This window comes from Sciurus carolinensis, chromosome 6 (assembly GCF_902686445.1).
Source record: "Sciurus carolinensis chromosome 6, mSciCar1.2, whole genome shotgun sequence".
NCBI lineage: Eukaryota > Metazoa > Chordata > Mammalia > Rodentia > Sciuridae > Sciurus > Sciurus carolinensis.
Genome location: NC_062218.1, coordinates 92,534,685 through 92,558,617, shown reverse-complemented (window position 1 = coordinate 92,558,617; position 23,933 = coordinate 92,534,685). Strand labels below are relative to the sequence as shown.

Genomic DNA, 23,933 nt, shown 5'->3' with positions numbered 1-23,933 from the left:
TTATAGAATGTTGCCCTAAGAAATTCATAAAGTAACATAATAATTAACATTTATTTAGTGTCGAATACAGTTTTAAGCACTTTAAAAATAAGCATTTAAATTTACATAATTCTTATAACAAACTAACATTATCTGAGGAACTGAGGCACAGGGAGGATAAGGATTTTGGCCAAAGTGGCAGAACTGGTAAATGGAAAGGTGGTATTATAGTCCAAGCAGCTTAAATCCTGAGTCCACTCTCTTGACTAATATCCTCTGTTTTAAGTAATTTCAGTTCATAAAATTATCATATGGGTGTATATATGAATATATGCTTATATATAGGAATATATAGCATATAAATGAATACATGCTTCAACAAGTACATAAAGAAATAAATTCAAGGTCATTCGTTGAGGCACTGCCTATAATCACAATAACCAAAGGGTAAAGATCTACTTAAAGATGCTTTCCCTACTCAATTTTATAAGCTTCAAGTCTCACAAAACTCAGACCTACTCTTGGCAATAGGAAAAAACTAGAAATAACCTAAATGTCCATAAATAAACAGCTAAATTTGTTACACTACATGCCAGGAGTAAAACACCATACACCATTAAAAAGTTTTCATACATGTTAAGAAAAGAGGGTGATGGAAGGGGTATGCACAGCTGGGTGCAGTGGAGCACACCTTTAATCTCAGCAAATCAGCAGGAGGATTGTGAGTTCAAAGCCAGTCTCAGCAAAAGTGAGGTGCTAAGCAACTCAGTGAGACACCTTCTCTAAATAAAGTACAAAATAGGGCTGGGATTGGCTCAGTGATCGATGCCCCCTGAGTTCAATCCCTGGTACCAAAGAAAAAAAGTATGTGCAAAATAACCCTCAATTAAATAAAAAATAATGTATATGTTTATATACAGATTCTGGAAAGACATACAAACTTTTTTCATGAATTAACCCCGGATGTTAGCAAGGACAGGGTGTCTACAAAAGAGGGAAAGAGAACTTTTAGTTTCATGTATATTCTTTTGTACGTATTTATCATCCTTATGCATTCACTAGAAATGTTTTTTCTTGCTGTGCTAGGGTTCAAACCCAGGGCACTGTGACTACTAGGTAAACATTATAACACTGAGCTCTATATCTCATTTTAGCTCAACTGGATAATTTTTTAAGATTGAATTTTATTGAAAGATACAAAGACCTAAACATCTATCGCAGATAATAGCAAGTCTTCAAAATGTAAACAATACAGCCTTTATCCTTTACTATCATCTATCATTATCTAAATTTTACAGTACTCTTAAACATAATATCCTAAAAAGTATAAATGACTTGTCAAACAAATCATCTTAACTTTTATTTCTTACATTAAATTAACAATACTGTCATTTTAATTGTAACATTTGGGTTAATAAAAAAACTAAATGGAATAAGGGTTACAATCACCTGAAGTAACTTTTCTGATATCTCTTTCCTTTTTTACTGCAACATAAATTGAAGAAATAAACTATTTCTTGCTGTCTCTTCTTCAAATGTAATTGCAGCAGCATAACATTTTACAAATGACTTTCTATACCTTGACACAAATTGTTACGAACTTTTCTCAAGATTAAACAGAAAGTAGTTCCTAATCAACCAAGCAAAAGTTGTTAAATATATTCACCTCCTAATACCCAACCTAATTCACCTCCAATCCAACAAATCTACCTGTTTCTTCCATACAGTTTTTATGTTTTCCTCAAATTGTCCTCCTAACTTGATATCTCCCTTCTAATTCTTTTATGTTTTTCTAGATCTTTCAACTCACTCATTTCAAAAGTATTCCTTGGGACTGGGGAGATAGCTCAGATGGTAGAGTGCTTGCCTCACAAGCACAAGGCCCTGAGTTCGATCCCCAGTACCGCAAAAAAAAAAAAAAAAAAAAAGTATTCCTTGAACATAGCTAGACAAAATTCCAGTATATGGTCAACCAGAGAGCAACCCTGAGCTAAGATAAGTGAAACAAACCAAAGACAGACTTGGTAAAGCCAAGGTTCTGTTTCAGAAGGGAGGGAATATTGAAACATTTGATATCCTGTTGGATATACACTGATTCACGTAGTTGGATAAGTTAAGTTAGTGTCATCCTGGACAATAGGAGCTAGTGTTTTCTGTAAAGATCTGGACAGTAAATAATTATTTGGGCTTTGCCACCAAAAAGTAAAATCAAGGATACTATGTAGGTAGTAGTATAAAAAAAAGAGAAAATAAATATTCACAAATATTTTATTGGCAAATTTAAAATACAATAATAATTGAAAACAATTTATGGTAATACTAGCCTATGAATCACTTATGGTAATAATACCTCCCTTCTTTGAAGCTGAAAGTTAATGCTTATCAAAATCAACTGTAAATGCTCAACTGTTAATGCACAGATATACAATGAGATTTTACATACTTCATCACTGGAAATGTCTCTTCACACAGATTGGTACCATTGATATCAATATTGATCAATGAGCATATGACTTTAATTAAGTACAGTCAGCATATAGCAGGCATAATGTCACTGCACAATAATGCAAGGCTTTGCCATGTAATTCAGTAACAAAACAATCCACTGTACTGTGCCTTAAAAGTAAGGCATTCGAAATCCATTTTCTCTTCTTGTTTTGACACAATAGGCATGAACTGATAATAAAAAGTAAATAAAATGTTCAGTATGCCAATATGTGTAGCACTCAAAATGGTGCTGAGTTATAACTGTGTCACTCAGATTTGTTTTGTGCCAGGCAGTGGTGTGAAGTGATGAGAGTGCCACATATGGTTGCTGTCACAACACAACTGCTTGACTCTGCTGTTGTAACAGTAAATCACCCGGACACAACAGGTAATGAATAAACATGACTGTGTGCCAATAAAACTTTTATTTATGTACTCTGATATTCAAATTTAATACACTTTTCATGCAATACAAAATATAATCCCTCTTTTGATTTTCTTTCAACATGTAAAAATAAACACCACTCTTAGTTCATGGGCTGCACAAGAATAGGCAGCAAGATAGACTGGTTCAGAGGCTACATATAGATTGTCAACTCATGCCTACAAGATCTAGAAGAATCACTTTTCTATATAGAAAATTAGCATTCTTTGTTTAAAAGATTCTACTTATATTCCATAATAAATGCTAACCTGTTGTGATTTTAAATTTTTAAACAGATGAATGGATAAAGAAACTACGGTATATAGACACAATGGAATATATTCAGTCATAAAGAAGAATAATATTTGGCATTTGCAGATAAAGGAATGGGAATGAAGAATATCATCCTAAGTGAAATAAGCCAATCCCAAAAAAACCAAAGGCCGAATGTTTTCCCTGGTAAGTGGATGATGATATATAATGGGGGTGGTGGTGAGGGCTGACAGAAGAATGGAGGAACTTTAGATTACATAGAGGGAAATGAGAGGAGGGAGGCAGCAAGGGTATGAAAGATGGTGGAATGAGACAGACTCATTACCCTATGTACATGGATGAGTACACAAATGGTATGAATCTACACTGTGTACAACCATAGAAATGAAAAGTTGTACCCCATTTGTATACAATGAATCAAAATGCAGTCTGTAAAAACTAAATAAATAATTTTAAAAATTAAAAAAATTTAAAAATAAATTTTAAAAATGTATTAAAAAATAATTTTAAAAAATGAGAAGCATGAGGCCTGAGGTAGGAATTTACTTTAGAATATAAGACAATATATACATTTTACACAATCTTGCAGAATTATAATATATGTCCTATGCTAGGAATTAATATAATAATACCTCATTTGAAATTAGAAAATAAAGTGAACAAAACAACAAAATAAGACCTTAACCTTACTATTTTGCTAAAATCAATCAAAATTACTCCTTTGACAAACATGTTAATGTTATTTTGGAATGACCTATCTATAATTTGCTATAAACTGCTAAGGTGCCAATTTATAACTCAATGGAAGTTTGCAATATATCTCAAATGTATGCTTCATCTGTTCAAAATAACAAAAATCACAATAAGCACTTAAATATATTCTTATGTTCATAATTATGTATCCTAACGTTTTTGTTACTTAATGAACTAAAATTAATGATTTCCAAATTATTTAATTAAATAGTGATCAGATAAGAAGAAATATTTATATATTCAATTTAACAAGTGGCTGATTAAAAATCAATTCTTATTTATAATCTATTCTAATATAGTACCCTTTGCAGCCACTTGGCAAAGAAGATAGATCCAAAAAAAAAGCTGTTGATGGGGGGAAGAGTAGTTATAGATAACAGAGCAAACAAAGGAACCTCAAATTCAAGTCTGAAAGTAATGCAGCCTAAAAGCATGTGTGATGAGAAGTATATAACTTCAGATGTTCAGTGCCAATCATTATCAGACCTGAGAAACAGCCTCCACCACAGGTAAAGATACCAAACACTCTTTCTGTAAAAAGGAAATAATCCTATAAATCACTAAATTTAACTCTTGTTTGCATATACACCAATATAAATATAGTTGACATCTAGATAATGAGATTATGATAAAATGTTTTGTGGTACATGTTTAGACAGGTTAAGGCAATAACTTTGTCATGAATAAATTATGTCATTAGATTTCCATCAAACAGAGTTTAAGTAATCTTTACAGTTTCACCAAATATTATGCATAAGTTATATCATTTACATTTCTGACAACACTTGATAAGAGGGCTCATTTCTCTATGCCATACAAAACATTGGTCATTATCAAATTAATTATATCTCTGCCAATCTGGTAAGTGAAATAGCCTCTTTCTTTTAAATTTATGTTTGTCAATGGAGTGTATCTTTTCACATGATTATTGGATATTTATATTTATTTTTCTAATAGCTATTTGTTCCTTTCTTTTATTTCTATTGATATATTTCAATACAATCAATAAATTAACAATTTTAATGTCTTCGGGAAAGTAAAGTGTTAACTCTAAAGTGTTAACATATAGTAAAAGAAAGTACTCTTAATTTTAAAAAAATACATATATGTATATATGTGTTTTAATGGAATTACCTTAAATTTATCTTAACATTGCCAAGTCTTTCTTGAATAAAATTCTTGAAGAAACCTTAATCTTAAACTCATCCTAAATACTGTGCAATGAATGTAGCTCAATTTTTCCCCTCAGTAAGATGTAAGCATTAAATCTTACAATACATTATTAAAATTTATTATCTTCATTTATGATATTTTCTTCACTGTTTATCACCATGATTAAGAAACAATGATTTATAAGCATAACTAATTCTATTCTCATTATACCCTAAAAGAAATAAAAACAAATTCTTCTTCAGTTATAAAATCTCTGATAACATAAGCTTATAACAGGTAGCTTTTTAAAATTTTACCCCATTATACCCAAATATTTATGTTTGTTCTTTTTGGAGTTTACTGAGTAAATTGTCAATTTGAGTATAAACTTCTTGAAGGTACAAATCTTTACAACCTTAAATATATGGACAAAATTATTTTGTTAAATAAATATGTTATCTGGGAGCAAGACTGATAAAAAAAATCAGGGGCAATTTATACCATATATTCTTGTACCATGCAACACATGAATTAAGAAATGTAATATCTAACTACACAGGAATTGAGAAACTACCAAACCATCTTGCACCATGAGGTCACTCATTTGTTGTTTACAGCACAGTTTCTCAACCTCAGCACTAGTGGTATTGTTGCCAGATAATTCTTTGTCATGGGATACTGTCCTGTACATGAAAGGATGTTTAGCAGCATCGGTGACTAATGTTTCTGGAAATTGTCAAATGTTCCCTGGAGGACAAAATCTGCCCAGGTGAAAACTACCAGTTTAGAAATAGCTGACACGTAAATGTCAATGGTCAAAGAGATCCAGTAGAGGGCATCAAAAACTTGGAGAACAGCTTCAAGAAACCCAGTATAGTTGCCAGGAAAATCTAATTCAGAAGACTCGCATGCCTCCACTCCTCTCATTAGTAGCCAATCCTCCGTAATTATTAAACCCATATCTTTAACAGGAGATTTGTGCAAAAGCATTTGTCAGTTACTTCAATTCTGTATGACAAGCTTTAAATATTTCAAACACCTTTACAAAACTAATTCTCCAATCCTACGTGAGCTAATTATCTATACCACTACATTGCTACTGAACAACTGAAGGTGATTAATTACATTAGATGAGAACTTTTGACTGTTATTTGGGGTAAAAATTGATAAGTGAAATAATTTACAAGTTCAATATTAAAGAGAAATCACTTCTAACTATGGTTCTGACACAAAGGTAAGCACTTACAATGCTTACTAATAAATATGTTTCTTGGCTGGGCACCATAGCACATGCCTGTAATCCCAGTGGCTCCCGAGGCTGAGATTGTAAGTTCAAAGCCAGCCTCAGCAACTTAGCAAGGCCCTAAGCAACTCAGTGAGACCCTGTCTCTAAATAAAATACTAAAAAGGGCTGAGGATGTGGCTCCGTGGTTAAGCACTCCTGGGTTATAAATCCCTGGTACTTATTTATGTTCAGACATAAATAAGTTTCTTTGTGTTAACCCTGAACAAAATCAGGAGATAAGTTAAATATTTAACAGTATAGTGCCTTAAATATATTTATATATTCAAAAAGCACTATTAATTGTCTTTAATGTTTGAAAAGTACTAAAAGATACATTAAGATTTCTCAAAACTCCTTTAAAACCTTATGTAACAGAAACAACAAAGAAGGAACTTGCGGGGGCATCTGGAATTCCATCCAGTGCTTGACAAAGATCCTCTGGAGGATGACTACAAAGGCTCATCCTAAAGGGAACTGCCGGATGTTTTGCTCCGGAGCATGGTGTTTTTTCTGCTGTGTTTTTCTGATAATATATTACTCATTTCAGTCTGAACGGATTGCTTAAGGGGATGAGGAGAATACAACAAAAATTCCAGAAAATATTACCTACAATCTGAAAAACAATGGGTCTTTACCACTAACAAAATTAAAAATAATTTTACAACCGTGCAATGAGTCCTGAAAGCCTCTGGAGAAAATAGTTATAGATCTGCTTTTGTCTCCAACAGGCTGTTAATTCTAACGATGGTGGTGGGGTAAAAGAATATGGTTTCACAACATTCCTTCCTTCCTACAAAGAATAGGTCGCCCCTATAATAAACGCTGGTGCACAATGCCCTGTTCTGGAAAAAAAGAGCTACATAAGATAAGGTAATTTATTCAGTAAAAAAAAAAAACTTGGCCAGGAGAACCACTGCGACCGCTGCCCTCCTGTAGCCCTTAACTCAGCAATTTAGATATTAACAGATGGACCTAGTAGAGATGGTCACATGAGATTACTTGTCTATCGCTTTAACTGCGAGAATAATAAGAATAGTCTTAGGTCACATAGAGTTTAGATATTAAGGAAATAAACATTGTATTAGCTCATTGACGTAGTTAGATATTCTTAAAATAATTGTGATTAGGTAAGGATAATCTGTAAGGTACTGTTTTCTCATAATTTTTCCGTTCCTTGTTAATAACAATTTCTGCCTATGCTTTGGAAACTTCTTAATATTAACCACAAGACTGCCATTATAGCCTGAAGAAAAATGTATATAAACCCAGCCTTCCCAGAATAAAGTGGGATTGATTGCACCAGAACTAGAGTCTGTGTCTTTCATTTCCCATCCATCGCCGATGCTGTCTCCCCGTGCCCCATTTACCTGTGTTGAACCCATGGACTCCTGCTAGGGCTGGACCCCGCAGACTAATTTGTAGACACTTCTGTAATAGAAGACATCCTTGTCTAGAGAGAACTCAATTAAAAGTCAAATTCTATGCTAATGTCCTGACATCAGTGTCCCTACTATCTCTAACAATTAGTGTACTTGTTTCCAAAATGGTTCTGCCAATAAGTACTGAGGATGAAATCAGATAAATTTTGCCAAGCACTATGGCAACGCCTAAAATCCCAACTAGCTGAGAGACTGAGGCAGGAGGATCATAATTCAAGGCCAAATCCAACAACTTAGACTTGTCCCAAAATAAAAAACAAAACTAAAGGACTGGGGTTACTGCTTAGTGGTCAAGTACCCCTGGGTTCAATCCCTAGTATACACACACACACACACACACACACACACACACACTTTGAAAACAAGCATTATTCCAATGTAAGATATTAGCAATAATTATGCAAATTAATGTCACATCACAGAAAAATTGGATTTTCAGAATTACCAAAATTAGTGACAATGAGTAAAATTAACATACTTCTCAAAATATGTCACTCTAATCAAACAAATTTAATTTACTTTTTATTACTTGCAAAAATGGAGATTTTTAAATTTGATAAATTATAACAATAAAATTAATCTTTTAACTGTTCAGATTTTCTAAATACTTACATTACTTGCAAACTTTCTGCTGTTAAATTATTCCACATGATCTCATTTGCCTGAAGGTTTTCATTTTCTTCCAATAAGGAAGTATCAAACTCAATTTCTTGTTCTTTAGCAGCTGTTGTTTCTAGTAAAGTATGCCAAATAATTCTGATCAATATTAGCATACTACCAAAATATATCTGAGTACACACAAAAGCAGATATATTCATTCTTATTCAAAATTATATTAATGAAGTAAACACAGTATAAGTTAAAGCAAACTCAAAGATCTATTCTTGTAACTTGAGCTTCACTTTCCTCCTCTACAGAAAACAGATGTTTACCTGCTTCATCCATCACAATTTTAACATGATAAAATAAGATGCACGCAAGAAAAAAAGTAATCAGTATCTCAGAAGGTTTAATACACATGTAAATTCATAGTATTATTCTATATAAATGTTAAAAAGAACAATTTAATGTATTAAATGAGGATTAAGGCAATGATATAGTAACTGACAAATCTTTAATATAATTATATAAATTAAATAGTTATCAACATTGAGAAAGTCTTTGAAAACCAAAAGCAGACAAATTAATCTGTAATAAACATGTACTAATAGGTTTATAAATATTTTTACTTTATTTTGTTAAATATTATATGGCAGAAAAATATTTTCAAAAATATTTAAAGAGGAATGAAAATATCATACCTGTGAACATCTATGAAATTATTGTATTCTGTGCTAGGATCTATCTGTTCAACTGACAATTGAATCTCTTTATGAACATTCACTATTTCCTCTGTAACAAGACTTGTTATCTGGCTGTATTCATCAAATATACCTTTTCTGAAAACAAAAACAAAATTTTATAACATTTTAAAGTTTTATCAAAAAAAAACAGACTCCAGAAGGATTCAGAACAACACATATAAGAAATGTACAATCAGAATTTACAGATGGTGGTTTCAGTCATACCTTATTTTATTTCAATCCTGGAGAACAAAGAAAGGGATTACAGAGTAACTATTTACATTGAACAACTACAATCATTGCAAATCATCTAAAAAAGGGCATTACCTTTTCAAGTTGTATTGAACAGGTCCAAAATGCAGAGCCAGTGTTGATAATTTTCTATACTTTCATAGAAATTTCAGATTCCATAACATGGAACTCTGATCAACTCCTGTCTTTTTAATATCCCTTTCTAGAGCCTACCACTTTTCACATGTGCTACTTCTTTGTTCTTGTCTTGCTCCTGGAACTTTGGGGGTTTTTTGTAAATAATACCTAGTTCAACTGGTTCTATACCATCAAAGACATCTAAATCTCTTCTCCTGACCTCAAGTCAGTAGCAAACAAAAAGTCATCAAGTTATTAGCTTAATAAATGTGAAAGTCTAATAAATGCAAAAGGAAAATAATCATTCTGTCACAAAGACCAGATCCCCTTCTTTAAAATGCTATGTGATAAAAATATGCAATTAGTCATTAATGGCCTAGACAGCAAGTATGGACAGACAAGGTTATCTTGCATATGCCTCGAATAAATAAATATACAACATGTCTTGTTTTCTTTTCTAAAATCATTATTCATAAGTCGAATTCATTACTCACAAAACTCCTTTATTATAAAGTGTTCTCTCAACGACTTTAAATAAAGTATTTGGGTTAAAAAAACTAAAACTGGTTCAGGCAATGCTAGTTTTAAATGACTACACAAATCACTTGACAGACACAATTTAAAGAAAAGGAGGAGATAGAAAAATTAAAATACACATTTAGTCAATATCTCTGGGATTAAAATGATTATAATATAGAAATTATTAAATGGTTATGATGTAGAAATCATTAATATTCACCCTTAAGGCAAACTGGGGGGGAAAGGGATTTCTCCTAACAGTATATGAATGGATATTTATCACATGGGATACAATTTCAGTGATAACATCAAACTTGTAATTTTTTAAATGCTAATATAAAATAATATATTACAAAGTGAAGAAAATATGCTATGGAAAATGTTTATCTCAAAAAGATGTTCTAGTTATGATGAAAACCTATTACTGAAAATTCATATCAACAGTTTGAAAAATGCTCATGGATGAATGGAGAGTAGGAAAGAAAATATTCCCCAACCAAAATTATGTAATTTAAAGTAAAGCATTAAATTTAGAAATTAAATGTTTAAGTATTCATTTCACTACTTTTAACAATGAAAAATTGTACATATTCAAGGTAATTAAAAACACTTTATTTCCTTATTGCAAATATAGGGATCATCTAAAATTTAGTCTGACCTATATAACAAGTATATACATCTATTTACCTTCACACTTTTATATAAGGAGAAGCAAAAGTAAGTCAAGTAGAGTCTTAAAGGCAGCAAAGACAAATCTGATCTTCTAATTTCAGAGGTTCTGGAAGTCACTGTTGTCTAAGAAATACTGGGAACCTAGATCCCTTATCTGAAATGTTTCTCTGTAAATGGAACAATATAATACAAAGAGAGGTAGTTGTACTGAGTCTGTTAGCAGAGAATCGTTCAAAAGCAACAATGAAGTCATTTACTAAGGTTAATTAATATCAGGGTAACAGATGATCAGGTATTAGGAAATATTTTAAACATTTCCCCTTCTGTATAATTAATCAAATAGGAAATGTGTGTTCCAGCACAACTTGCAACATTTTAGAATTTTCTAATTTCTACTATAATAAAAATCTCCAGTTTTTTGGTGATACCAGGTATTCCTTGGCTTGTGGCAGCCTAACTCCAGTCTCTGCCTTGGTCTTCAAATAGTTATCCATGCTTGCATTCCCCTGAGTCCTTTCTTCTTATAAACCCTCTAGTCATTGGATTTTGAGACTACCCTAAATTCAGAACAATCTCATTGAGATACTTAACTAATTACTACATCTTCAAAGACCTACCCAAACAAGGTCATAAAGGAGATTTCTGGTACATATAAATTTGGGGAACATGCTATTCAACCCACTGTATACTCATGGAAAAAATTTTGAGATAATCAGTAGACCCAGCTTCAAGTCCAGATCTACCACCTTTTAGCTTTGTGATCTTGGGTCAGTACTGACGTGTCTGTCACAGATATATCCTGGTTATAAACTTCTCTTTCTAAGTCTTCAGGATACTGGACAGAACAAGTGAGGAGATGAACTAGTTGAAAGCATGAAAGTGTTCGGCAAACTACAAAATATTGAACAATTTGTTGTAGCTTTGTTTTAGAAATTATCACTCTACCTCTAATAGTTTCTTTGGCAACCACTAACTATTCAGGCTGTCCCACATTTTTTTTTATCCAGGAATTGAACCTAGGGGCACTTACCCACTGAACAACATCTCACCCCTTTTTTCATTTATATTTTGAGACAGGGTTTCACTAAGTTGCTGAGCCTGGCTTTGAACTTGCAATCCTCCTGCCTCAGTCTCCAGAGCAGCTGGGATTATAGTCAGGTGCCACCATGCCCAACTCAGGATGCCTCATAAAACTTGAAAAATGTTCACAATTATCTTTCATATCAATTTACTGCTACATTTCAAAGAACACTAAACCAAAAATTGATTTGCTAACTTATCTAATTACAGATAAATTAACTAGAATATAAGAATCTGAACTTAACTGGTCCAAGTTCCTTCTCTCATAATTCACCATAATTTGTGAACTTTGTTTCCACCTGAGAGATAACCAACTATTTATTTCTTCTTCTCTAACACTCCTTCCTTACTATCCCATTTCCTTCCCTCTTCCCTAACCCTACTTCTAATGCACAGCAACTCAACATTGAAGAATTCCCCTATACACATGTTCAGTGAAAGAAATTTGAATCTTATCAGTTGGAAAGTGCTAAATCAACAAATAAAGGAGATGAAGTCCACCAGAGAGTGGCTTATCTTTTTCTATTGTCTTACATCAATGTATGCTGTAAATGTGTGTACATGTGACTTAACTGATTACTGCTAGCTCCTTGAAGGCAAAAATTGTGACCTGCACATCTCTATACCCCCAAGCGGCAAGCAGTATAATTTGTATACAGTAAAACCTCAAAAAGCATTTGTTGATTTTAATCTCATACAAAAAATAATAACATGAAGCTGGTGAATAAACCTTCAAAAAATTATTTCCTCAACGCTTTTCATTTTAAGATTTAAATGTCCAATCCTTTGGGGACAGGTATTCACTTCTTAACACTTGTCAACTTGAATTTTTTTTTTTTAACTTAAATATTCAGCTAACTGGAACAAAAAATACAGGATAGAAGATCCATTCTTGGGGCTAGCCAGAAGGTTTAGGAGATGACCACAAACTGAAGGAAGAAGAACACACGGATCTGACATATCCATTGTGCTGGGTAATAACAAAACTCATGAAGTAGAAGCTTAACTAGGGTAGAAAATATTTTGAATCATTTTCAAAGGAATTTTATTATAAATAGGAACGTATCTTACAGAGCTTTTATCATCTCTTCTTGCATCTTTTGTAAGGAATCCAGAAGCAGAGGAAGTGTGGTGTCATAATACTGATTCTGATGAAGCTGTGCCCCTTTCAATGCTAATACATACTGATTATGCAACATATGAAGTTTCATTGTAGCTTTATCATAACGTTCCTTGGCCTTTTCTGTCTCCTTCCCTGAAATAAACAGCAAAGAAAGTCAGCAAAAAGATAAGGAATTTTTTTCTTCACTCTGTACCATCTGAATTACTACTATTTTATTTCACACATTTTATGAATAATCAACTAAAGATTTTTGATTATATGTGTTAAACTTTATGCAACGTACTATTTATGTGCCAGTATTTAGCACACAGGTTGCTATGAAGAGTGCATGCTGTACACTAAATGTATGGTAAATCAAAGTATATGTATAACACAAAAAATACTGAAACAAGATCTTCTCACCATAAAGGAGCTTAAACCAAACCAGAACAGCACTGCACATGAATTGTACAACCAAGAAATCAAAAATGGTTGTAAATAATGTTAAATTTTGAGGTATATATTTGAGATATTATTATAGACAAGGTTAGTCAGAGAAGGCTTTGGGGAGAAAACAGACCTTAAAAGATATGGCATGTATGGAAAAGTATAAGACATAAAGAACAAGTAACTTGTCCCTTTCAATGAATATTATTAACTGAACACTACTAGAAACTATGCTAAACATTTGAAATTCAGTTTTTAAAACAGGGTCCTTGACATAGAACCTAGTAAACTGGAATAGCAATAAATGGGCGCGTGGGGAAGCAATCATTGCTTCTCCACCACATGGGCTGTGACCCTGGCATGATCTTGGAACTGGTAACCAGGTAAGCAATGGCAGGGCTGCACTTGGCACAGAACAAGCCAAGATTTCTCTGAAGACCAGGACAGCCAATTCCTCCACATGAGGAGAAACCACTGCTATTGAAACCAGAGTGCTGAGCCAGTGCAGATTGTGGCCAGGACCTGAACTGGTCTTTATTCCAGATACCCTTGCTTGGGGATATGCAGTGTCATTGCTTCATGTATGAACCCCCTCCCACTGTCTTGCTAGGTTGCTGAGATTGTCCTTGAACTTACCATCCTCCTGCCTCAGCCTCCTTTGTTGTTGGGATTACAGACCTGTGCCACCATGACAGGCTCACAACATGCTTTGAAATTTTCACAAGGACACAGCCTAGCAGAAAGCTGTAGCTCTCACATGTGGCCAATGCTGACCCACAGCCTTGATGAGAGCACCCTTGTGTGCCTTCCAGGTTCAGTTCTAGTAGCCCTCAGTCAGTGGCCTCTCAAAGATCACCAGAAACCTACATATCAGCAATGGTGTGCTGCCAAGAACAAGCTCTTGCTGTGCAGCAACCATATCACCTAGTCATCAACATCTGGGTAGAAGTGGTAATACCTTCTATGAGGATATCCACACTGATGCCTGTGGCTGAAGCACCTATCTCACAGCTCTGTCTTCTTTGACCCCATCCCAACCACATCAACAGTGTGGAAATGAAGCAGGGCCTTACACTGCTACACTGTGCAGCTGGGAGTGAATTTCTCACTTTGTGCCTTCCTTACCTCATGAAGTACCAAGCCATGTCCCTGCAAGATGCCCACACATGGACCAAGTCAAGCTGGTCCATCATCGTACCTAACAATGGCTTCTGGGAGCAGATCATCCACTACAAGTTCCAGGTGTTTGGCAAGAATACTGCACACATAATATCTCCCCAATGGGAGTGATTCCTTACATCTATAGAAGGAGGTCCATTTGATGATTCCACTGTGAATCATTCCCCAGCTCCCTGCTTTAGGGTAAGGGTATAGACCTGTTGTTGATCCTATACCAGGATACAAATTTGAACAATCTACCTTCATTGATACTGTGAATACACCAAAATGATGCCTATTATAAGGGCAAGAAAATAAGAGTTGCTACAGCTTTCAACTTTGCAATCCATATCTTCAAAGATTAAACTCATTAACTGTTAGATGGTGAAGATAAGTTTTCTACCCTATGACTAGCAGACTATAGCTGCTAACCAGAGGGTGAATTAAGGCAGATGGCACCATGGACAAATAGACCAGTGCCCCAATGCCAATGACAGGTCCATAATCCTACTGCCCTTCCCCAGATTGACCTACTCAGAATGAGTCTGCTACAATTCCACTTTCTTCCTTCAAATCCAAAGTCAGAGCCTTAAGAATTATGGCAGCAACTAAACTTTTCACATTAAGTTCCAACCTACCAGATAAGTGACCTTCAAGCAATGCTCTAGGAATCCTAGGGACCCCAAGCAACCCCATGACCACCTTCAACACAGTAGCCCCACTCTGGTTTTCTAGATCAGATTTACAAAGACAGTTTTCAAATAAAGCATTCTACTGTATTTAAAAAAAAAAAAAAAAAAAAAAAAAGAATAAGCAATGTTACATAGGCAAGTAAAGACAACAAGAGTGTTGAGGAGTTGAGGAAAGACGGGAAATATGTCTAATGTGTAGGACCACTCTAGGCGATAAATGACTTGAAAATCCAAGCACAGAAATTGAAGCTTGAATTGGAAGAACTCTGGGAGATACCAAAACAGGAGTTAAAGCTTTTTGTGGTTCTGTAAAATAATTTACAAAATATTATAGATTGCCAACATAAGTGAATGAACAGGTGAATAAATAAAACTTTTTATTTGCTCATTTTAGATATACATAACAGTAGAGTGTATCTTGACATATTTTACATACATGGAGTTTAACTTATTCTAATCAGGATCCCATTCTTGTGGTTGCACATGATGTGGAGTTTCACTGCCACATGTTCTTATGTGAATATAGGAAAAATAAAACTTTTAAGCAGATCCTGAATTTTGCAGGCAATTCAAATAAATATTTATCAACTCAGCTTAAGAAACTTTTTAAAATATATTTATTAATTATGTCATTCCCAAGGAAGTTCTGCAAATTAATCCTGACTCCAGAAATAGATCTTAAAGATTTTTTGACATAGATATATATATGTATGAAAAAATGATATATATATGTATCTCTACTACAACAGATTCTAATGTTCCCAAGTCCTGTACCACCACTGACTCCTCCCAGGGAGATGCACCTAATTATTTTTCAGAGTACAATTCTTTAGCCATAGCCCATTATTAGGTGGCTCCTCCACACAGAGATTTTAACAACTGTCCAATTATTTCACAACTGTTGCCACAGATGATCTATATTACTTTAAACATTGAGAACTTCTCAATGAGAAATAATTTTTTCATCAGAGTGTCTTTCCTAACTTCTTTCACTTCTGAGTAGAAACAGATTGTACTAGAAGTAGCAGAAGCAGAGCAAGTATTTTTAATTCAGTTCAAACCTGAAGAAAATCAGAAAAAAAAAAAAACTTAAACTACTTAAAGAAGTGTTTTTTATATTTTTTACTACAACTCATAGGAAAAACCTTTTATGTCATGAATCAGTATAATAATCATACATATTTAAATACATAACTTAAATATCAATAATTCTCCTCATTTTGAGGTATTCCCAATGATTTTTTTAAAAAATTCTATTCTATTTGAATTTCTAAGAATATTCATCAGAATCCAGTAAATTACTTTGCCTCAGTTAACATAGATCCCTAGAAAAAATTTAACTCATTCTGTATGTACTTGGGATAATCTTAACTTAGCAATTAGTAAATCACTTCATTAATACTACTCATGAACAATTTTTAATATTCTGAGGAACATCATTCCACATGCTGTTACTATAATAATTTTTCACAGAATACAGTTACTTAGCATTGTTCTTGCAGAAATACATTTCATATGTCCCCAAGAGTTTATGGCAATTGACACATCTACAGCCAGTCCTAAGCCTTCCTCTAAAAATAACCACCCCTGTTTCTCCCCACCTACAAAAGACAGGAGGAGACTCTTATATGAAGCTGACACCCAGGATCAAAGATGCATACCAGATCATACAGGAAACCAACTCAGCTAGAAGCTAAGTGACATTAATGCCTGAACAAGAGTGGAAAGTTCACTACCTCCTGGTACAGAGGGCTGTCAGAACAGCCATGTTACTGCCCTTTCTTTAGACTATTTCAAAGTTTTTGATGTTTTTGTCTTTTGCTTTGATTCACCATTTTTAAAGCTAGTTTGTTTCTGTTACTTGAAGTTAAACAAATTCACCTGCCAATAGATAGTTCAAAATTAGTTCCAAAGTAATAAAGATGTTTTCTACAGTCTACATGTTTAAAATAAGAAAATAAAGCAAACAGTTTCCAAGCAAGAGTAGTTGAGTATTGTATTCTAATTTGTTGTTATTGGCAGTTCAAAAAGCATAACTAATGAATTCAATGTATTCCATATTTAATGTCAGATTTTAAACACTATTACTTTTTTTTATATGAACTTTATTATATCTAATTAATTCCTTAAATTTTAGTCTAACTTCAGGAGTCATACTCTCTACACAAACATTTTCATGGAGACATGAAACCATTTAAACCACCCATCTGTCTTCCTATTTGCCCAGATTTTTAAACTGCAAACTACCCATCTGTCTTTCTATCTAGCACAAAATGATTCACAAAATAAACAACACTCAACTCACAAAGATTTTATAATACAAAATAATATTGGAAAGTTAAGAATTTCTTGGATGCTTTTTTTCTTTATTAGGTACAGTGTCTGACACAATTGGAAGAAGAGTAATGTAGCCAAAATCTAATTATTATCAGTTGATCAATGGTTTATTAACAAAAGAATAATACCTTTACAAACATCCAATGCAGAATTCATTACATTAAAATAATAATAAATTCTTCAAAAAAAGCTTGATGTTTAATACTGAATTTGAGGTTGTATATTAGTAGGCTTTGGGGGAGAAAGGATATTCTACCACTCACACACAATTCTACATTTTGTTGTGAGGTATGCTTGTAGTGTGCACACTACCCATCTATTTATATCTTCCTCCTTCCCTTGTAGGTATAAGTTTAAAAAACATGTCTACTTGCCATGATATGGAAAGAGATTCAACTGTACTTTTTCTTAATTTGTTTTAAAATAAACATTTAAGATCTGACAGAGGCTATACAAATAAATCCCAAAAATGTTAATAGCATATGAAAACCACAGTTACAAATAAATTTTTTAGTTCCTTTCACTTAACAAAATTATTGCAAAAAGCATCTAGCACAATTCTCCCCCTATATCAATTTATTTCAGAATATCTCAGATCATTCACATACTTTCTGAACTTTTAATTTTTTAATGTGAAATATTACAGGTAGTGTAAGGTGCATAGATGAACAAATTCTTATTGACAAAGAATCTCAGTTGCTATTTGCTTATACTTAGGTGATGAGAGGCAATAAAACAGGGCATGGAATTGTTCTGTGTCAATTAACAGGGAGGAAAACATCCAATTTTTCCTCCTCCACATAATGAAATTCTCAAAGAGATTGAATTATAATCTTTTGCCACCACTTGTTGACAAATCTGTTCAAGTTTTGTAATAACAGTGTGTGTATACAACATGTCATGCCATAAACATTATTATGAAGCTAGTAAAACTCAATTATGTAAGCTTGACATTTACAAGAGAAAGGCTAGACTACACATTAAGTTAGTCTAGGAAGTAAGTATTTTTATTATAAACTTCTGTCTACCCTTTGCTGAATGTCATAGTAGAAAGTCTCCTGACAATAAATAAGAAGTGATTAATGTCTGAAAAGAAAGTGATTATTTCTACTTTTTCTACAAGTATAATCTCCTTTAATTTGGGTAACTAATATTTTCCATCTTACATATTTATTTTCAAACATTCTTCCTCAACTTAAATTTTTACTTTGCTATCCTAGATACACTGAGTACTAAAAAGATGAACAAGAATTCATCTTAATGTCTTAATTACTTAGACCAAATGTACAAATATGTCTTTTCACATTCAAATTAAATTCAAGTGTGATAAGTAGAAACAATGAAAGGGTTATCTATGTTATGCAATTCTAACAAGAACAACATTAAGAAGCCATTTTAGTCTTAACTTCTTTGATTAGCTGTGCAACCCCAAACAAGTCCTGACATCTAATTTTTAAACTTGGGAGTAAAATCATATGTATTTCCTAACTCATTCAGTTGAGATGAAGATCAAATAGTCAAAAACTGTCAAAATTCAGTTAATAGCAAGGCTTAAACAAAGCACAGAATTGGAGAAAGAAAAAAAATTTTGATTGTATCATCTTATAAAGATTGAAAAAAATGGTTATATCTATACTTTGCTACATTTAATAAGTTTCCTGAGATAAGAAAATTGGTACATTAATAAAGAAATGTTTATTGCATTATTATAGATTTTAAACTGCTCTTAAAACAACATAGTTCTTCTTATAAAATTCACAATGAAATAGCTTTAAAGAGCAAGTTCTCCAAGTCAATGTAATAGCATTTCCTTGCATACAGAAATTGCTAGATTAGATTGATCCATAGTTTCAATTACCTGTTAATGAATGATATACCATGTCAAAATCAAGCTGTGAAAGGGAACTGTGGAGTTCAATCTCCAGTACCCACACTCAAAAAAAGAAGATCCATTTACATGTGAAAACACTTTAAAAATAGCACTTACAGCAGGAAAAGGACTTGAAACTGCATGTAAAGGCAAAGGAAGCAATCTTAGAAAATTAATGCTTCAGAGGGAGAAATGGTTAAAGAAAGAAAAGTTGGAAACTGGGAAGGAAACAAAAGCAAGAATGATGGAAATTTGGAGATCTTGAGGGGAAAAAAGAAAACAATGAAACTAAAAATGAATAAATAAAAGAACAAGTAAATCCTTGTCAAAAGCCATCATCAGTATGATATTTTACCCTTCTTGCTAGCTAGTAAATTAGACTGCCATAGTTCATGGAAGTCAGCAGTAGACACAAGAGCCATGAAAAGACAAACAACAGTATATTTCTCACAGCAAATCAATTAAAAGAAAAAAAAGTCAAAAGACAACTGACAACCTAGTCAAAAATATTTGCACCACACATTATAGATGAAGGGCTAATATTCTAATATATAAAGGAGTGTTAAAATTTTAAGAAATGAAAGACCAAAAATTCAATAGGGGAAAAATGGGCCAAGGCATTCATACATAACACACACACACACACACACACACACACACACAAACATATTTTTAAATGGCTTTTAACCACATGAAAAAATGATGAACCTTACTCCTATTCATAGTAAAAGAAATGCAACTTAAAACTATAGTGAGAATATTTTCTCATCTACCAAACTAGCAAACACTATTGGTAAAGCAAATACAGATTCACCGGAGAAAACAAATACCATTGCCCATTTTTGATGGGAATGCAAATTAGTATAGTATCATAGAAGGAAATTTGGGAATATCTACATAACTTCATAAGTATGTATCTTTGAACTCAGCCATCACACATCTAGCAATTTATGCTCACATATTTTTCCAGACATTCACACACACACACATACACACACACACACAAATACCACATGTATAAGTTTATCATGGTAGCACTAAATATACAGATAGTCCTTCTACTATAATTAATCTTACAGATTTTCAGTTTTATACAGTGTGGAAGCAATATACATTCAGAAGAAAATGTACTTTGATTTTGAGTCCTGATCTTTTCCAGGGCTAAGCAAAATGTGATATGCCAACTATCTCCTGATGCTGGGAAGCAGAAGCTAACTACAGTTCTCAGTCAACCACTTTCATCAATTATAAGGATAAATAATTGATACTCTACAAGGTCCTGTGTTGCTAAGCTACAATGTTCAGTAGGTTAGGTGTATTAAAAACATGAATGATCTCCATATTTTCAAATTTATGAGGAGCCTTATCAAGACATAATCCTAACAAGAGCTGAGAAGCATTTGTACCTGGAAAAATTAGAAATAAGTTGAAAGTCTATACACAGCAGCATACTTGAATAAACTTACAGTGAAATGCCAATGCAGCTGTAAAAAGAACGAAAAGCTGTGTGCAGAAGTACTGTGATTTTTGGGGATACATTGTTAACAGAAAAGCAAAGTAAAAGAGAATATCAAAAGTATGATAATTGGCTTATGAATGAGAGGGAAATAATTAAGATAGAGTTCTCTAAGCATATATCTTTGTACAGTTCTCACTTTAGAAACCATTCAAGTTTTACTCCAAAATAAACAAAATCAACAAGGAAAGAAAGGGGGGAGGACTTTAAAATGGGATACAACAGAAGCAAAAGAACAAACTATTTCCAGTGGAAAAAAACCACTATAAAAGGAAGAGGGGGAAAGAACTAACCTATGTTCTTACAAAATTATAATTTTCTAATTCCATCATATTTTTTTTCATTTATTAGTTTATTTTAATATAAGGAAGGGCTTTATAAAGCTCTTTGGAAACAATACTTGACTACAAAAGAAAACCAATATGCACAAAGAGCCCTAAGAAAATACCAAACTAAATTTATAAATTTCACTTTCAGAAGCATGAATTAGCAGTACTGAAATTATTTCCTGTGTATTCTAGCATTGAGTCAATAAGCCAATACATTGTGCATAATAGGTGCTAAGTTTCTCACTGTCTGAGAAAGATATTTCAAGTATATAAAAAAGAACAGATGGCATGAACTTTATGATTTTGGATTGGAATTAGAAATATCAATGTGAATATCAGTTTTATATAGATAAATCAATAGATACAGAAGAAGGCACAGAAATACATGAGTGCATGTTTATTACTTCCTAACTCAGTCCAATGAGAAAACCTAAACAATGAGCACATCCAGGGCCTCAGATACTCTTCTAAATACCATTTTCCGCTGAAAGGAAATAGGATTCCTTAGAAAAATAGAGTATGAAAAGCAAAAGATAAACCAGAAAATAAGTATTCAATAAATTACCGAAGTTGGATGTGAGGCCAATGAAAACTAACAATATATATTCAGCAGATGTCATTAAATGCAAACATATACAAAACAAGTTATGCATTCACTGTAGAAAATACGGTCTTATAGAACTAAACCTTTCATGTTCCCTAGGAGCAGTGGTTCAGTATTTGCTAATTCAGCATTCACAGTGACTTTATAGAATACTTTATAGAATACTAAGAATCTTCTGTCTATCCAGAATTTGACTACTTTTTCACCACTTCAGCTTCCACCTAGGTCCAACCTAGCATGACCTCATCTGCCTGGATTACTGCAATAGCCTGGAAATAACTGGTCTGGTTCCTTTCATCCCTCCCCCATCCTTTAAACTACTTTCAATAAGGCTACCAGACTTATTTTATTAAAATGTTAAATTAATTCATGTCACTACTCTGCTCAAAACCCTCCAATGGCTTCCCATCTTAGAGTAGAAGCCTAAGTGCCTGTATTACCAAGTGTCTACATTATATGTGCCTCTCCTGCCATCCACCATCATTCTCTCCAACTTCATCTCATTCCTCCACACCATTTCCCTTAACAGTCAACTCAGTTTCAGACACATTTCCCTATACTTAAAAGTATCCTTTTGTAAAAAAAATGTTTTTTTAGTTGTTGATGGGGCTTTATTATATTTACTTATATGCAGTGCTGAGAATCAAACCAGTGTCTCACATACTAGGCAAGCACTCTACCACTGAGCCACAACCCCAGCTCCTGGAGTACTCCTTGTGCCAAATAATCACCTGGTACACTCCCTCACTTCCTCTACTCTTCATTTAAACGACTCTTTTCTCCTAGAGGCTTACCTGAACATGCTCCAACACCCCAATCACCTACCTTGTTTCATTTTTCTCCATCATACTTATCATCATTTTATACCATGTTTCATTTATTTGCTTTATAAACTATCTTCTGCTCTGAAATGTAAGCCTTATGGAAACAGGGATTTCTGTTTATTTTATTATCTATATTCTCACTGGTTAAAAAATAGTGCTTAGCACATAACACTAACTCAATAAATAGTTCTTAAATGTATAAATCAAAAAGTTCTTATTTGAAAAACAAGTTAGATCTTTTCTCTTGCTTTTCTCTCCCCGACTCACTTTCTTTCTCCTCCTCGCTTTTTCCACTCTCTCTAGCACATGCCCTTTCTCTTCCCTTTCTTTTCCTCTCATTTTCTCTCTTACCCTGCAGGAGACACTCTGTTTGCTTAAAAACTCCCCATGTGAAAAAAAAAAAAAAAAGAAAAGAAAAACAAGTTAAATTTAAATAATTTTTTAAATTAGGTTATAGAAAGATTATAATTTTTCATCTAGTATTTAGATCATGTTGCTTGTATTATCAATATTACTTTCTGATATCATTTTTCTAGTAATAAAGTCTAAAACTAATATTTCAAAGTTCCTACAAATATAGGAAAAAAAAAGCCAAAAGACATAACTTAATATCTTCCATATGAAACTTAGATTTGTTTATTCAACAAAACTTAAGCAAAGCAGAGACAAATCAAAATATTGTGCTTTTGCTGTATTTTTAGAAGTTTATATAAAGAATATAAGTAGATCATATAGCATATGCCATTCCACATAATATTTCAGCATCTAATGAGACTATTTTAACTGTCACTCCAATTTATGCACAGCTTTAACCAATGCAAATTAGATTAATAACTAAGAGTGCCATTACTTTTAATAACCTTGCAAAGATTCTATCATATCAAGCTCCCTGCAGTGAAAAGCATTCATGCCATAAGTTAGCTGCTAATATATCATATATTAATGACTAGATAAAAAAAAAAGAAAACCTCTCACAGGTCCCTTCAATAGAACTACTGATTGACAACAATAGCTTGAACTTGATTCTGACCTTTAGTAACTACTATATCCAAAATGCAGTTCTTCCATATATTGAATGACAAAAATACATCTGAATTCTAGAATATTCTCTAGAAGACCTCCATTCACTACCCATATACGATTCTGATATTGAAGTTATTGTATAAAGACAGTTACTATTCTTGATGAACTCAAATTTTTAAAAGTCAACTAAGAGAGTCTTTAAAAAGTCTCATTCATTTTTTAAATTTTGGATTTATTTAAACATAAATTTAACCAT

At 33.0% G+C, this 23,933-nt stretch overlaps 1 protein-coding gene and 1 pseudogene across 7 annotated transcripts in view; one reads left to right on the top strand and one right to left on the bottom strand.

Annotated features, from left to right (window-relative positions):
* The window catches only part of Fer (FER tyrosine kinase), a 499,968-nt gene that overhangs the window by 360,560 nt on the left and 115,475 nt on the right, over positions 1-23,933 (bottom strand). For 6 of the 7 annotated variants that reach the window (XR_007109062.1, XR_007109063.1, XM_047555289.1 and 3 more), the window contains 3 exons: positions 12,847-13,030; positions 9,094-9,231; positions 8,405-8,524 (listed from right to left, as the gene is read on the bottom strand). Coding sequence is in view for 4 of the 7 variants with exons in the window: in XM_047555289.1 (XP_047411245.1) it covers positions 8,405-8,524; positions 9,094-9,231; positions 12,847-13,030 (442 nt within the window). In the remaining 3 variants the exon portion in view is untranslated. Of the gene's footprint in view, positions 1-8,404; positions 8,525-9,093; positions 9,232-10,710; positions 10,863-12,846; positions 13,031-23,933 lie in introns of those variants that run through there. The other variant, XR_007109064.1, reaches the window with a different exon arrangement.
* LOC124986697 (dual specificity protein phosphatase 18-like) lies at positions 14,110-14,660 on the top strand (annotated as a pseudogene).